At 42.3% G+C, this 16,378-nt stretch overlaps 1 protein-coding gene across 1 annotated transcript; it reads right to left on the bottom strand.

Annotated features, from left to right (window-relative positions):
* Window positions 1–263: 263 nt before the first annotated feature.
* LOC104575175 (BPI fold-containing family C protein) lies at window positions 264–14,140 on the bottom strand. Its single transcript, XM_010222507.2, has 15 exons — window positions 14,032–14,140; window positions 13,443–13,554; window positions 12,461–12,589; window positions 11,628–11,783; window positions 10,401–10,464; window positions 10,048–10,108; window positions 9,032–9,123; window positions 6,831–7,004; window positions 6,130–6,187; window positions 4,707–4,873; window positions 4,059–4,126; window positions 3,286–3,328; window positions 2,399–2,462; window positions 1,671–1,747; window positions 264–305 (listed from the first exon to the last, which is right to left on the bottom strand). Exons 1-15 carry the CDS (start codon window positions 14,138–14,140, stop codon window positions 264–266), a joined length of 1,416 nt encoding a protein of 471 aa, XP_010220809.2.
* Window positions 14,141–16,378: the final 2,238 nt, after the last annotated feature.

Here is a 16,378-nt window from a genome sequence, read left to right as displayed (position 1 = left end):
ACAGCTTTACATCAGTTAAAAAAAAATCCAACAACCCATAATAAATAATGCCAAATGTGTCCCATATTTGTCTCTCGGTCCCTGCACAGCCTCAAGCATCCTGTAAGCCTTTGGGCTCCCCCTTCCCCTCCAACAGAGCAGGACGACTTTGCTCTTGCCGGCGTTTGGGTTAGACATTTCAGCAGAATGAGGCTGTTTCTAGCCCTCCAAGTCACGGTATCGATTTAAAGTTTCCGGTTAACAAGTAGTGTCTCCCCTCTCCTTTAGTGTTTGTAGTGAATATCAGTAGAAATCAGCAGGTATCCCTGAGGGGAGAAAAACAGTCACGGAGATGCTGTGCGTTACCCACCCCCCATTTCAATTCTATGCTAGTGTTAAATGTCATAAAAATACACTGAAAATTGCTGAGACTTGAAAGTAACATGTCTGGGAAGTTCAAAGTACAAAACCCAATAATAACCACCTCATCTTCTGCCTCAGGTCTTACCGCTTTACAGCATGTTAGCAACAGAAGGTACATCTGAAGATCATATAGCCTGCCCAGGAAACCTCCTCTGAGCTGTGTGGGAACTACTAACACCCCAGTGTGGGATTATTTTTACCTAATTCCTAATTTGAGCAATCCAGAAGTTAGCCACCTTACCTAAATTCCTTCTTAAGGTTTCCCTTATTGTCAAGGCAAACAGAGCAATGAACCACTGCAGAGCATCACAGTCTATTCTTTTTTTGTTGGCCACAGCCAACAAACTGGGCTGGAAGTGGAGCCTACAGAATTAACTTTTAAATGGGAACACAGATCATAGAGATAGGGTAGAGTGTTTTTCCAGTGTCCTCTCCCATTCCTAGTAACTGATGAAGAGGTGGGGAACAGGCCCCACAGAACCATCAATATTTTTGGTTCATATTTAGCCCTTAAGGTTGTTAGCTTTGGCAACTGCAAGTGGTCTCCAGGTTCTGTTTTGTTAGGGAATTGAGCTGCTGCTAGATACGTGGGATGCGAAGAACGATTAAATTCTTCCTTCCCCGAATTGTCCTCTGTGCTTGATCACAAGCAAGGGTCTGGGGCTGTCTCTGGAGACCAGGAAGTGACTGAGAAGTTGGAAGTGTTTCCAGTGTTTCCAACTAAAGGCTAGAATGCTGCAAGATGTGCAGAATACCGCATGACTTGGAGAAGAATGATCAGCAGGCAGAGGGTGTTTTTTTTAGAGCTCAGTAACTACCTTTGGCTAATAGCCTCGGCTATTATCGCCGGTCTTTAACAAAAGCTAATCATACTATGTGCACAGAAACCAAATTCACTTCTTTTACATTTCAGCTATTCTGCTGAATTCAGCAGGAGTGCATGGACGGGTAACTGTAATTTCACTTGATTACCCAAGCTTGAACAAAATTTTAAAAGGCAAGTTTGTTTTCACACTGAGTTAGAACTTGCAAAGCCGAGCAAGCTGTGCATTTAATCACTTAGAGCGTATGTATAATAACTCAGTTTTATTTTCTGCCCCCTTCTGCCCCCTTCTGCCACTGTACTTAACTAACTGCAGATCCAGGAAATTTCCTGTGAAATACAAAAGGTGAGAAGACATCCTCCTCCCTCCTCCTCTCTCCCCATCTCCCCAAGAAAAAAAAAAAAAAAAAAGAGTAACTATTTTGTAAGAGTATCAAAATCTCACCTCTACAATTGTGATATGAGGTCTTGTCAAGGTAACATTGGCCAGATTAGGAAGAGGGAATCCTTTTGACAGTTTAGCTTAAGAAAAGACAAGCACAATGAGTTAGGCATGCAGTAAAAAGATAATAAATACCCACCCTTCATCAAAAAATTAGCCTGAGGTTGCTAGGTCATCTATAATAATTAACCTTAGTCTTCACAAGCCTCGCTGGGAGGCAGGTGTGATGCTCATCTACCGATGGGGAACGAATTACAGATGTTCTTCTCTTGACAGAGTGTTGGAGTCAAACCAAGGCCTTTCATGTGCATTAGGCATTACCTTCTCACTGATTCTACCCAACGGCCCAAGGGAGTGTTAATGCAGCTCCAGCCTTCATGAGAAGCTGTTCCTATCTGTCTCCATTAACCAAGGAAGGTGAAGTTCATCCTGGTACAGAGGGCTGACTCAAAGCTATGTCTCCCTCTTTGGGGGGTTAAATAAGATGTATATAACAGAACACCCACAGAAACACCGTCACTAATTGAGAGGTGGATGAGTTTCCCAGTCCTTTCTGCCTCAGTGCCAGCTAGAAAGTGCCTTCCTACCCCTACAAACCGGTCTCCCCACTCCGTGGCTTACTGGCTGATGGTCATTTTCTGCTCAAGTTAATGCGAATTAGTAACCTAAGCAGCACAAGTCAGGAGAAGTTACTACAATTGCCCACTGTGGCATTGGAAAGGTAGCCTCACCATTAGCCGATGGAATTACTTCAGTCTGTAAAATATAAGACAGGATGTTCTCCAGAAGTGAGATCTGCCACAGATAAGAAAACTGAGTTAGAGATTACTTTCCGATAGCGCTGGAATTGTCAAGCCCTAGGCCTGGATGGAGTTTATAGGCTCACATTCAACTGTTCAGGTCATTTGGCCCAAGAGAGTCACAAGTTAAAGTGACCTCTGGATCTTCAGCCTTTGAAATGATGCAAGGGAAATGAAATGCAAAATGCAAATAGCTCATCCTTCTTGGACAACGTTTTCATCGAAAGCAGCCAATTTCCTTTACTTGTAAGATAATTTGTCTCCAACACTAAAGCAGGACTAGGGCAGTATTAATCTTCTCGGCTTCTCAGAACTGATTGATTGTTCTCAGAATTCGCTGACTCTCCGTGGAGGCTGGGTTTTCCCCTCTCCAGCTGTAACAGCACTATTTGGGGCATTTGAGACTACTTTTGGCTCCCGCTCCCTGCTGTAATTGTGAGCATCTGTGCCGAGTACCACTGCACCACGTGGAGCGCCTCTCGCTCCGTGGTGCATGTGATCACTGAGCACGCTGCTCTGCCTGCTGCTGCCTTGCAGATAAGTGCTGTGTGCTTCGTGGTGACGATTTGTGCTCGCTGATGAAGTATGACACGTACCAGTCAGAGAGACTGTGGAGTGTCCCATTTCCAGAGCACTCAACGTGCCCCCCAGAATATGCTTTTTTAAAACACACAGCAGAAAGGTGGCTGCCATAAGATGGGAAAAAGAACCATTCTAAAAAAGAAGCCAGATGATTTAGAAATAATAGCCAGATTTTAGCTGCTTACTCTTAAGCCTGACTGTCACTGAAATTCTTAGTGCTTAAACTATCAGCTTACCTCAAAAAAGCCAACATTGGAGTGGGTTAGGGAGTACTGGAGCCTGAGAGAAAGAAGAGAAACACAATGAGCCACCAGAAAGAACAAACACAGATTATTCTAGTCACATTCTGTCACTGCTCAGGGCTCCAGGCTTCCTCAGCACCTTAGTGCCTTTTTTTTTTTCTCAAGGATTTTGGTACTTTTGCTTAATGCTTTGGTGTAAGCCCTGCTAGGGAGGGAAAGAAAAGGGGGTGTGCTGTTGCTGAGGATGTTTGTGCTGCTCTATGTTTCCATATTCAGAGCAGTTTAGATGAGTACTTGTTCAAAATAAGATTCCTGAGGCCCCTTAGCACTCCAGCTTTCAAGACAGGTTTCTAAATGCATTGTGGATGCTTTGAATGCTCTCTGTGTGGGAAATTGATAACAACACTAGCTACTAAATCAAATATAACTCTCTGGAATTAGTTGATTGTTACACTAACTAATTGCCATTAGTTATAGCAACCACATTTCCTTGGCTGAGAAAGCCTGTCAAGCTCAAATAGATGAGGTTTCCTGAACTACTGAAGCTTGGCATTAACAGACCCTTAACTCAAGCATGAAGATAGATGTAGGAGCACAAAGCTTTTTCCTGACGGAATTACTGCAGGTGAACTCACCAAAAAAAAAAAAAAAAAAAAAAACCTAAACCCATAATCATTAAGTTATGGTAATCTGATTGTGTGCCATGTGCCTAATGTTTGCCAGGACTGCTTTCTGAATGACCTTGGGCCAAGCTGTCCCTGAATTACCTGTTCAAACATAGTGAGCCCATCAGTTTCTGGTCAAATATATTCACGGCAATACTGGTATTGGCAGCCTGCAGAAAACAGAAATCTTGGGTTACCAAGGCAAGGAAAACAAAAAACCTTGTTTAGAATTAATCATAAATACAAAAAAAAAAAAATCATCTTCTTGGTTAAGCTGTTCCACAGAGGTGCACCTTTCTCCCTAGCCTATAGTTCCTGCAGGCTGCATACAGTAAATGTCTGGCTGTCTGAATGTCACTGACTGGAGCTGAAATGCAGGTAATGAGATTTCATTAATGAAAGACATATTCAGTTAAATGAACAAGATGTTGAGAGAGACTCACAGAGAATCACAGAATCATTATGGTTGGAAAAGACACATGCACGTATAACTGGAATGCCTGAGAACAAAAGGTAATTGAAGCTTGAATTTACTTGATTTTTTGTGCATGTATAGGAAAATATTGTTTCCCATAGAAATTTTCTGTAGTCTTAGTTGGCTCACAGAGGCACTGCCCGTGACTAAGGTGAATTTGCATGTTCAAACAGAGGAAATCTGGTCCTCTGAGTTTCTATGACAGACTTTTAGAAGAAAGAAATAGCAAACATATTTAGATCTGAATTAAATGTAGCCTGGTTCATTATACTTACTATGCTCATTGTGAACAACGACTGGGTGGATGAGTCAGGCAGAACAGCAAATACTTCCATAGAGCCCAGAATCTCTAGTGTAAAGGAATCCTGTTGCAAGCTGATGATAGGTGTTTCAGTAGCCATTAGCTTCAGCATCACGGGGTATGGTGTAACTGAATACTGGCCTACCTGTAAGGATCCAAGGGAAAAAAAAAAAAAAAGAGTCTGAGAAATGCTTTTTTTTGTTTTTTTTTTTGGTAGAACAGATCAGATTAGTACATTTTCCTCATTCTCCAAAGCAATCATTTTGAAGCAGCTCCTTAAGGTGAGGTTTTAAGAATAACTGCTAGGAGGAGATTCTTTGAGTAAGCTGGAAATAGAAATTTCCTCTAGTGATAAATCAACAGTCCTGGCCATATCAGGAATTTGGTGGAAAGTTGCTTCTACTCTAGGAATCCTGTTTCCTCTGAATCACTTCTAGAAAAAAAAATAAACATTAATTTGTGAACACAGGAAAGAAATTGAACATGGATGTGACATTTAAGTAATACAACAAAAGAGCTTGGAGGTCACTTCGAGATTCACCCATCCCATAAGGTAGGCTCATGCTCTAGACCATCCTCAAAGCCTCCACTTGTTGTTTGCCTGAAAAGATAGTGGATTTGCCAAATAAACTTGCTACTTAAGAGCAGGAGGATGGAATATTAGCAGAGCTCAGTGCATTCCACAGAGAAGACCACATGGAGAAAGCCTTTAGAACAAACTATTCAGCTTTCTTACAGAGGAACCTAGTATCAGCCTGGAAGCAAGCGAGGACATTAAGTTCCTTGAACCCCAAGTCTGATTTCATCCATCCTTAGCATTCAAAGCCTAGGATCTCTTAGGCTCATTTCTGGCTGCTCAGAAGTCACACACGCTCATACTCCCTCTCCTCTCCTAGTAATTCCCTCCCTTGAAATAAGTGGCAATCCTGTACTGTCAGGTTTTCCATAGACACAACCATTTCCTGCCCATCTGTCTGCTTACTTTCTTTCTGCTAGTGAGGCACAGGCCAGCAGTGAAGCAAAGGCAAACACGCAGGAATGGGCAGGGGAAAGGGGCTATTTCTGAGCTGAGCTGTCTCTTGACTGAAGGCTTTTCCCTACCCATAACAGGTTTTCGGTGGAAACAACTATGGGTTTGGCCCAGTACCCAGAGCAAAGACTGATGTGCAAGGCTTTGGGCCAAGCTTGCTAACAGCTCAAGCCATTAAATTCTCTAGGGGGCTGGAATTGGGAAGGCCCATCTGTTCTGCTCTTAGGATGAATAGATGTTCCCACTTCTCCACTGCAAGAGCCCTGCTGGCCCTATAAAATCCTTGGAATATACCAGTGCTCCAGTGTCTCACACTCACTGGGGCCAGAGACAGCAGTTTCCTAAGGGTATGTGGAAATAACAATACTCACCTCAGGGATGATACTGCCAAATATCTCTGTGCTTATATTAAAATAACTGCAAGTCTGCAAAAAGAAAGCGGAAAGACAGACATGAATTTAACAGGCATTATTTTAATGCTCGACTTTTCTTTAAGTACATTATTACTGTCCTTTCAGTGAATCTTGGATCTTTTGTTCTCTGAAACACCCATAAAGGGCTCCGCATAGTTAAAGCTGCTTCACAGTAAACTGCCAAAACACCCCCTGGGGAAGCAAATACTTAATAGAGCCTTCTGCAGAAGTGCAGTTGCAATAATACTCCTATAGTCTGGGCTGGAGACTCCAGGCTTTGGGACTTACTGAACCTCCTGGAGACAGGATAGCCAAGCCTGTCTGGCCTCCCAGCCACAGCTGCTGTGGTTTGCAACGTATGCTCTCCTTTAACAGCTCTTGTAGCACTTTGAGTAGGTAAAGGCTCCTTAGAAAATGGACACTGAGACAGCTAATTCCCCAGGGTAAATCCTCTTTGCCTATCTCAAAAAGGCCTATAACTCAGGCCTATTAAAAAGCATTACCTTTGCAGGAAGGTTGCTAGCATTTGGTCAGTGGAACTAGGCATGCATGGTTCACAAGCCAGTTAGCAGTGTAGTGCCATATTCACTGCTCAGTGTCGTGCCTTGGGTTACTGGGACAACTCTGCACCCGTTCCTCTGTGAATCCTACTCACCTCTTCTGCAATGGTGATGTTGAAGGCTCCTGCTGTGTAATAAGCAAAGGAGGAGGTCTGAAAGAAGTACTCAGAGAAGGCAAGGTAGAGCATGGAGTCGCTTTGGTCTGGAACAGTGAAGGGAGCTGCCTCGAAAGGGGGGGCAGAATAGTTTCCACCTGGGTAGACTATCCCCTGAAAAGCATTGTCAGAAATAATAAAAAAGAAAAAATCAGTACCACTCAAATTTTCTGACTGACTTTAAGGTGATTTCAGACAACAAAGCTCTATTCCTTCCCCTTGCTCCCCAAACCACAGCAACAGCTCGAGCTATTCATTTAAGTTTATAAATGAGCACAGAGGTCTTGTTGCACACCCCAAACCCCTTGCTCTTTCATGCAGGTTGTGAAGACAAGTTCCTGAGATGGAATTCCTCCACAGAAGACACCTGAGACCTACCTGTGGGGATGTAGAACACCTGCTGAAGACAGTCTGCCCCTCAGGAAATAAAGCCCCTTATTTAAGGGCCTATATATTGAATGAAGAGAATGTCTAAGGATAATTATGGTTCTTTCTTTTAGTAGAGCTTCTTTACTTCTTCCTTTTCCCAGGAATTGAAATCTGTGAACTGCAAGCCTCAGCTATCCAATAATCTCACTTAGAAGATGGATCTCTCAAACTACAGAGGCCTTTCTGGTTAAAATCAGGACCTTGCTGTATCCAGAAGGAAACTGGTAACTTGTACAAACAAACAAAAAAAAATGCCAGTGAGATAGAAAAGAAAGACAACAAAACTTGTTGTCAAGACAACAAAACATGTGTGTTGTCTTTTGCACTACCCATGGTATTTGTCAAGTCTTGCAGATCTAATACTTCCAAAAGCATCTAGACAAAAAGTAAAACCTATTTATAGCGAGGAAGATTAATAACCTAGAAGTTAAGAAGACTTTTATATATAAATATATACATATAAATATATTATTTTCCTTTTATCAATCCCTCCTTTGTGTCTTATCTTAAGTGTATTCTGGGTGTCTTTACTTTCTTAACGCTTCCTCATCTAACTCTGCATTCCCTGTCACCACTTAAGGACTATCAAAATGCTTACAAAGCCACGAGTCTCTTTGCCCATGAGCTCTACTTTCAACCCTAACTTTTTGAATTTAACATCTGTTGACTTTTTATTTACCCATGTTATATCTTACATGGGAGAGGAACTCTTGTGAATAGCCCATGACTTTACCGTACTACCTTCCGTCCCTCCTTAAAAACTACTTTGCCCAGAGAGTTTGGAGAGTGGTCACAGAGAGGGTATGTTGAGACCAATGCCTACCAAACTGACTGATACTGGCTCATTGCTCCTTTGTTTTCCTGTATGCTTTTTCTTTCCCATGTTGCTTCTTGGGAAACAGAATACAGAATTTATAAGGTATTTGTGACAGGATTGTCTATTTGTTCTCCCTCTGTAGAGCACCTAGCACAAGGGTGTTAGGCTTCGTTAAGAATCTTAAGTACTATGATGATGATGATGATACCTGCCCTAAGCTAAATCAACTTTTCACCTTACATGGAGTGACACCTGCATCATTTTAAATTGGAATCTCATCTACCAGCAGTCTTCAGAATCTAAAAAGAGTTTATTTCTTGTTGTGTTTTTTTTTTTCCTTATTTGAAGGAAACTTGCATGACTGCTTTTGCACTCAGCAGCACTCCTAAGAATTTCATACATTTTTTCAAGGGTCTTCTGTCTTCCTGTTCAAAGTATCAGAGGCTTAATTCTTGCTTCTAAAAGCTTGCTCTGTCTTTTCTTCTCTCTCCTGACAGCAGACTCATCTAAATTCACTGAGATGTGTAGAAATCTTCCCTGACTAACTTAAGAAAAAAATTCCAGATACTAAACAACGACAGAGGAAGAAGGTGGATATCTCCTCTTCTGTCATATACCTTTTTTTCCTAACTTGCTCAGTCAACTTTTACTGCTCTCTACTTGCTCTAATCAATTCACCAGCAATTAAAAAAAATGACATGGCTTTTGAGAAATTCATTTTGCAACAGGATTGTTAAAAATGATAACAATAACAAATGCAATGATACTTTGGAATTTTTTCTCTGATACTGTCTTAATGTTCAACTCAGCTATCATATTCATCCAGCAAGAGGATCCTACCATAATAAAAATTTTTAAAAAAGCAATCTTGGCAAATATAGTCAAAAGCAATTACCTTTAAGTCGAGGTCAATGTATGGTTGGGAGACTGCTGGCAAGCTATTTAAAGAGTAGTCTATTTCAGCCAAATCGTCAATCGGAATTGGGACTGTAAGGGCAGCAAATAAAACAGAACGACAGATATTACAAAAGCAAAGATTTTTTGGTTTAATTAAAACAAAGCCATTTTTTGAAGGAGAATACATAAGGCTGTCCCCAAGGGAGAGGGAAAGGAAAAAACAAAACAAAACAAAACAAAAAAAAACCCCAAACGCAACCAAACAAAGCAAAACAAACAACAGAGGATGTCCTAACAGGAGACCCAAGGCTTGCTGTTTCTGCTGGCCATTACCTGGAAGCACCTCCTTTAATTTACCTAACATTCTCTTATTGTAGAAAAACATGTCTAGTATAACCACAGAAGGAAACGACCATAGCCGTGCTTTGTGGCAGAGGAAGGTACTGAGCTTTCCTGTCAGTCAGTCTTGAATCCACTCAAAGAGCATCTAACTTGCACATGCTTTCCTAGAGAGGCTGGCACCTGGCCTGCCTAGGCATTACGGTGTATTTTATGCAGTATTTGCCTAACACTTTTGGTGCCTAAATACCTTTGCAAATTTGGTCCTGAATGTTTGCGGTGAGAAGCTTTATACAAAGGAGCTTTTTCATTTTGTCTTTGACAGGTCAGATAAATAGGTAAGTAAGACATAAATTTCTAGGCAGTCTGAGAGACCTGGTCTCAACTTTTGACATGCAGGTGCATGGAGGAGCATGGGACATGGGAAGGGAAAGCAGCCTTATTATCAGTGCTGCTTGCTAAGCAGCATTTTTGACAAAAGACATTTTGCCACATTTGCAAGCTGAGAATCACGCTTAAGTTCTTGGCTCCTCAGAAGTATCCTGCAAGCAATGCAGAATGAGGGGCTCATACTGCTGCTGGGGGCTTTCCTCAGCAGCTGCTGTTTGGGAAACCACAGAGTCTCACCAAGCAGGAGACAGAAAGTCCAAGGACAATATATCACTAGTGACTCACCATTCAGCGATCGGAGGTCTTCATCTATCAGCTGGATCCCAGATCTGATGTTGGGACATGACTGGATAAAAGCACACTCAAGTTATGGCTTGATTAGTGGGGACCTGTACCCACCTCTCTGTTGTGTTCTGCACATCAGTCTGCACATTGCAGCATTTGCCAAATCTCCTGAGCTAACTTGTGTTTAGCTCTCTGGGTCCCCAACAGAAATTATAACTGTTAAAATGCTGATGGTGCTCTCAGACCAGCATTGAACTATTCATTTTTCTGTTTTTTTTTAGCAAAGTTCCCAGCATTGACTTGTGAAAGTCATGTTTCTTAAATCTCTCCTCTAAACAACTGAGAAGACTTACATTAGTAGCCAAGCTCCTGTGAATGGGTTTCTTCAGATACTTAATAAAGAAGTTATGCAGGAAGCTACAGGAAAGGAAAAAAAGCAACATACATGTCAAGAACTATAGTCACTAGTCACACACATACTTCCTGTGTGTGTTTGTTCATGAAGCTGTTCCTGTAGGAAATAAAGTATCTGTACACATCACTAGTTCAGTCAGGCCTCAGAGCTGATATTTGAGTACTCACTGGGGCTCCTTTCGTTTAAAAGGAGACACTGTTCATCTCAGTGATTAGACGGGACAGGTTATATTGCCACCACCATGCATATAGGAACACAGGATAACTAAGCAGTTTGTCCAGTGCAAGTCAAAAAAAAAACCCAAAACAAAAAAAACCCACAAAACTGCACATCACAGAGACAAGAGCTGTACAGTTATGCTCAGCAAGTGAGAGAAGTACAAGCAAATGAAGCTGCACAGTGTTGTAACCAGAGGCACAACACACAGCAGCCTTCAAGCTGGGCGTTTGTAACCTGGATCAGAGAAAACTGAGAGGGGATCTGATCAACGTGTACAAATATCTCAGGGGAGAACGTAAAGAGGATGGGGCCAAACTCTTCTGAGTGGTGGCCAGTGACAGGACAAGGGGTAATGGGTACAAATTAAAACACAGGCAGTTCCATCTCCATGTGAGGAGGAGTTTCTTTACTGTGAGGGTGACAGAGCCCTGGCACAGGCTGCCCAGAGAGGTTGTGGAGTCTCCCTCTCTGGAGATCTTCCAAACCCGCCTGGATGCCACCCTGTGCCACGTGCTCTAGGTGTCCCTGCTGGAGCAGGGGGGTTGGACTAGATGATCTCTAGAGGTCCCTTCCAACCTCAACCATTCTGTGATTCTGTATGGGACTACAAGTACATAAAGCATAGCACAAACATACAGTTCCTACCTAGGGTTGAGGATTAGAGCACCATTTGGAAAGAACTGTGTGCTGAAGAAGCATAAGCGCTTATTTTATCTGACCAAAATTGCTCTGTTTATCCTCAAGAGACTGTGTAGACAAAAGGCACAAATTTGGTGCACAGAAACATGTTTTAATATTGGAGTAGGGCTCTCATTCTCACCTGTGCAAGGGGTGCAACGACACTGCCAAAAGCAAATCTGGATGCCCTATCTTGTGAAGTTGTCTTTCTGCAATTACTTTCTCCCTGAGAAAAGTCCAAGTACAAATACAAAACTCTTGCACTTACCCACTTTTTCCAATCAATTTGATGTCTATATCACCAGGAGTTGTCCGGCAGCTTGTAAGCGATATCAGTGTACGACCCGTGTGATCCAGGGGCGTTGAAAAGATTGCGGTAACAAATACCTTTGAAATGTACCCTGTGCTTCTTCCAGTGTCTTTGCTGCATAAAGCAAAAATATATGAACAAAATGATTTTTAGGGAACAAGATTCAGATCAACTCTCAGGTTTTTTTTCTGTTCATTGAGGTTGAACTAAGATGTTTATCTGAATATTTTTATTGCATTTCTTACAAGGAAAATAGATTCCAGCAGAGTCTGCAAAGAATCATGTGTTCCACACAAGAGTGTACTAACCACTCCATGCTAGGGATTTGGAGAAAAAAAAAAAAGACTGGGAAAAGTTGTTATTTCACTATTTTACAGCAATCCCATTCCACTTACAAGACCAGTATATTCACAACAGAGGGCACTGCAATATATCTGATGTTGGTCTGGACAAGCGGGTGTAGTGATCTGGTCTGTTGCTGTCTGAGCAGGGTAAGCGATGTCCTAGCTGATGTCGGAGAGCCTGGTGTGACATGATGCAGTCCCTGCCCCACCACTCCCAAAGGGATTTGATGGTCCATGTACAAGATTTTATACATGCTACAGATTAGTGGACTGGGGCTATCTCCTGCCAGCAAACCTGTTCAGAAGAACAGGTCTACTCCCCTGTTACTGGTGTTAGCTATTAAAGAGCAACTTTGTCATAAAGAGGTCACAAGGACAACTAAACTTTCCATTTTATCTTTATATCCTTTTCCGTCAGCAGCAGCCTGTACATCAGCCTGTACTTACAACATCCAGGTCCTTAAGCTCCAGTTCATATCAATGGTTAGAGAAGCATTTGCGATCACCAGTTTTATCCCTGTCCCAGGTAGCAGGGAGATGGAAGCACTGGGAAATTCAACAGCAGTGACTCTTATTCTATAACATGAGGGAGATAACAGAGAGAGAGAAAAAAAATAATATTGCACTTTTTCAGGCTACAATAGGTGGAACTCTGCTGCTAACATGGTTTTACATTTACTTGGCACAGTAATTGGGAAATTGGCTAAGTGCTCGTCTGAGTAGCCAGCAAGGTGCCAAACTGACTTTGTACATACACAGGTTGCAGGCTAAGCACTGAAATGCAACATGTTGCACCTAGACACTGACTTTGTGTTTGTGCATGAGGATTCTGCGTATTTTAAAACTTTGCTCATTTACTATTTCAAATCATGCAGCATCTCACATGATTGGTGTGGACAGCTGCGGGGATGGTTACCCAAGTTACACAGTATATTATTTTAAAATCAGTTCCTATGGATGTATTCTAGATCAGTAGCTAGTATTGATCCAGGCTCCTCTCTGATCTACTTCAGCCTCCTGGAAATCAGATATCCGATATAAGCTGGTCTCTTGATTCCCTCTCTAGCCAATAGAAAAACATCAACATCTGCAAAGGATGATCAGTCTCATTCTAAAATAAGTGTCCAAACCTGCGGCAGAACTGCTCTCTGAGTATGTGAGCTCTCTCCACTGAATCACAGTAAGAACTTAGTTGACTAAATTGGTCCAGATAATTAATTTCCACTTGGAAAGAAAATAAGGGAAAGGGATCACTCTTCATGTATGTTTGCTGTGATTTCATCAGGGTTTGGTTGAAGGCCCCAAGTCACAAAAAAGGGCATCTTCCTTTAAGTGATAGTTACTGTAATACACATTGACAGTCTCATGATTATGCACACACAGTGCTACATATAGTGACAGTAAGTTATTTTGCAGGATTATTGCTTACCTTGAGATGTTGTATTTAACATTACCAAGCCCATATTTCTCATGGCCATTCAAATTAGGGAATTGCTCCTTCTCCATCTTCTGCTTCAGGATCTCAAGCCCAACCTCCTTGGCTGCAAGAAGACAGTAATCACTTCAATCACCGTTGATGCTGACTGGGAGTTTATGCTCATATGCTTCCAGTTTAGGCAACTTTAAGCACAAATATAAATTTAAGTACAAAAGTGCCTGATTCCATTTGCCTGAATGGACGCAGGGACGGAAGGATGAAGGTGTCTCATTTGAGGCCCAGCAGCGCTATTTCAGCTCTCTGCCCTAGTCACTGCAAGAGCTGAACTAACTGATTCGGTATCTGAACTCAGACGAACCTGGATATGTTGTACCAGGCTGTCAAACTCCTTCCAGTATGTCACGGTTATTTCTTCTTTATTATGTTCTCAAACCTTCATTTTCTTTGCAGCCTCTGATCAGCCCATTTCCTCCCACTGCCCTCACTCCCAAGACGTTTGCCATATCAGCTTTCAATGCAGTAACACCACCAGCTCCTAAAAACAACACCCAAAGGAACAAACCACAAAAATCACACATACCATACTCCAACCCCTTCTGGCTGATCCTCACTTTGAGCCCAGGGTTAGCTTTCAGTTGCAAACTGAGAAGACTTAAGAGGAGAAGAACAGAACAGCAGATCTTCAGCATCTTTGTTGATTTTCACGGGACCTGTTAATAAATATTGATGAGAACAGTGGTGGTTCATGCAGGAAGCATCGTAACTGAGGGAGGCTCAGCCACCTTTGTCACATGGTGGCTCTAGTCCGTTTTCCCCTGGTATGAGTTGTTCTGTTATCAGGTTTCTCTCCAGAATGGATAAGGTAAATAGCCAGCAATGGAAAATGAGAGAGCTTCTTTTCCACAGGTTGTTTGGGAAATGGAGCTCCTCAGGATGGAGGACAAGAGCCAGCCAACTCCTCACTTGCCTTGGAGCGAGTGGAAAAGGTGCTTGAGATATCTCCACTTTAGGACTATCTCCACAAAAGAACAAGTCCTTTTCAATGAGAAGTGCTAGGGCATTTTCAGGTTGTGATTTCCTTCCCTTCCTGCCTCCAGGTACCAAAATAAAGAGCTGATTTTTCCCAAGGTATGTGGAGCTCTAGGTACCTAATCTGGTGGTGATTCAGCAGAAGTCGTTGAGACTTAGCGCTTTGGACAACCTAATAAGCTCATTTATCTACAGACGTGGATACTCCTGCTTTAGGAAACACTTAAGATTTTAGCCACAACTCTAAGAATCCTTTTATGATTCCTTTTTGCTCATGGGGGGGTTTTTTGATCAGCAGAAAATGTTTTTCTATCCCTTCCTCTGCGTGTTAATAAATGCATTCAATTTTATCTAAAAACTCTCCTTGTGGATTCCACGGTCAAATGGTAATTTATTTTCTCTCTCTTTTTTTTTTTCCCTCATTCCTGTTAAGCAGTTTCTGGTCCATGATAGAGCTTTATTTTGCAACCCATGCTTCCAAAGGATCCTTGATAGTGTCATGGGGGAAAATGGGAAAATGCTGAAATGAATCCAATTCTACTTTATGTGACATTTTTATTAAAAATCAGTGCTGGTGGGAGCCAAATAAAACGACAGAATGTACAGTCTGGTGCCATGATCTATCTTTTCAAAATGGCAGTTTTGTATCTGTTTATGTCACAGTACAGATATTTTTCATGTTCACCCTCCTCCTTTTTTTTCGGTGCCTATATACCTCTTCGGTCAAATGAACCTGAGATTTCCAACAGCTTATTGAAAGCTTGCTGTAGCCTTCTCCTGTTTCACAGATAGGGGCTTCAGTGTTCATTGCATTTTACAAAAACATATTCATAATAAACGGGTGAGTGTGTTTAATAATAAGTTATACATCACTGCTAGTCATTTGGTTTAATGACTGGCATTATCAGAGTGCTTTAAATTTTCAGATTCCTTGAGCTCATCAGCAACTGGCTGATTTAGGTGGTCTCCTCAGAAAAAAAAAAAAATATTAGGGGATATTCACAGCCTGGGTCAGTGACCTAATGCTCAGAACAAAAGAAAAAAAAAAGTATTTAGCATTCCCATCTGGCTGTGCGTCGCAATATATTTGGGTGAATCGGGCTTATTTTATTAGAGGGCTTATTTTATTCAAAAGTTAGGCTTCCCATCTGGGACAGTCATCTCTATAGTGGAGAGAGATTTATCCCCCGTATCTCAAAACCTCCTGCGATTGCAAAAGGAGTCACTGTTTCCCTGTCTGAGGTGGGTCAAGATAGATGGGCCAAGCTTGTATCAGTTACGAAACCAAGTGAAATGTGGAGTTACGTACCAGCTGCCCCCAGGACAGCTATAGGCGACTCTCCAAGTGATGGGAGAGCCCCCCACACCTTCACAGAGAACCTGCCCCTAAGGGCATCGAGGACTTCTGAAAGACACCCGTCTTTTGAGAGCTGCCAGCAAATAACTTGTCAATAACTAAACAGATCGTTGCGACTGTAAAGACGGCTAATATTTTTTTTCTATATTACTGCGAGCACCATCTGTCATCCCCCTATCCCTTCAGCCCTTTCCCTTGGACAGCAAAAAAAAAAAAAAAAGACACACAAAAAAAAGCCCAACAAAGTATGGGTGGCCCTCAGCCACAGTGAGATCAGCAGGAGCTTTCAGCAGATTTGGGCTGACCCAGGATCACACAGGATCAGGAGCCCCTGGTGGCTCTGCGTGACTTATCACATGGTAGTGACCGAGTAAAACAAATCCCCATCTGTGACCGCGTTCAAAACCGGCACGGGCCGAAGCTCTGGGGGCCGCAGGCCGCGTCCAGGCCAAAGCGGTCGCTGTCGGCTGTTGTTGCCGGTGGGCAGCAGGGTCTGCCGGGTGCAGAGCGAGAAGCCACCTTGCCGGAGAATTTTAAAACC

The sequence above is a fragment of the Tinamus guttatus genome, unplaced genomic scaffold (genome assembly GCF_059628265.1).
Source record: "Tinamus guttatus ecotype Peru unplaced genomic scaffold, ASM5962826v1 Tinamus_guttatus_pri_ptg000039l, whole genome shotgun sequence".
Taxonomy (NCBI): Eukaryota; Metazoa; Chordata; class Aves; order Tinamiformes; family Tinamidae; genus Tinamus; species Tinamus guttatus.
The sequence above is the reverse complement of the archived record's forward strand: the minus strand, read 5'-3'. Positions and strand labels throughout refer to the sequence as shown.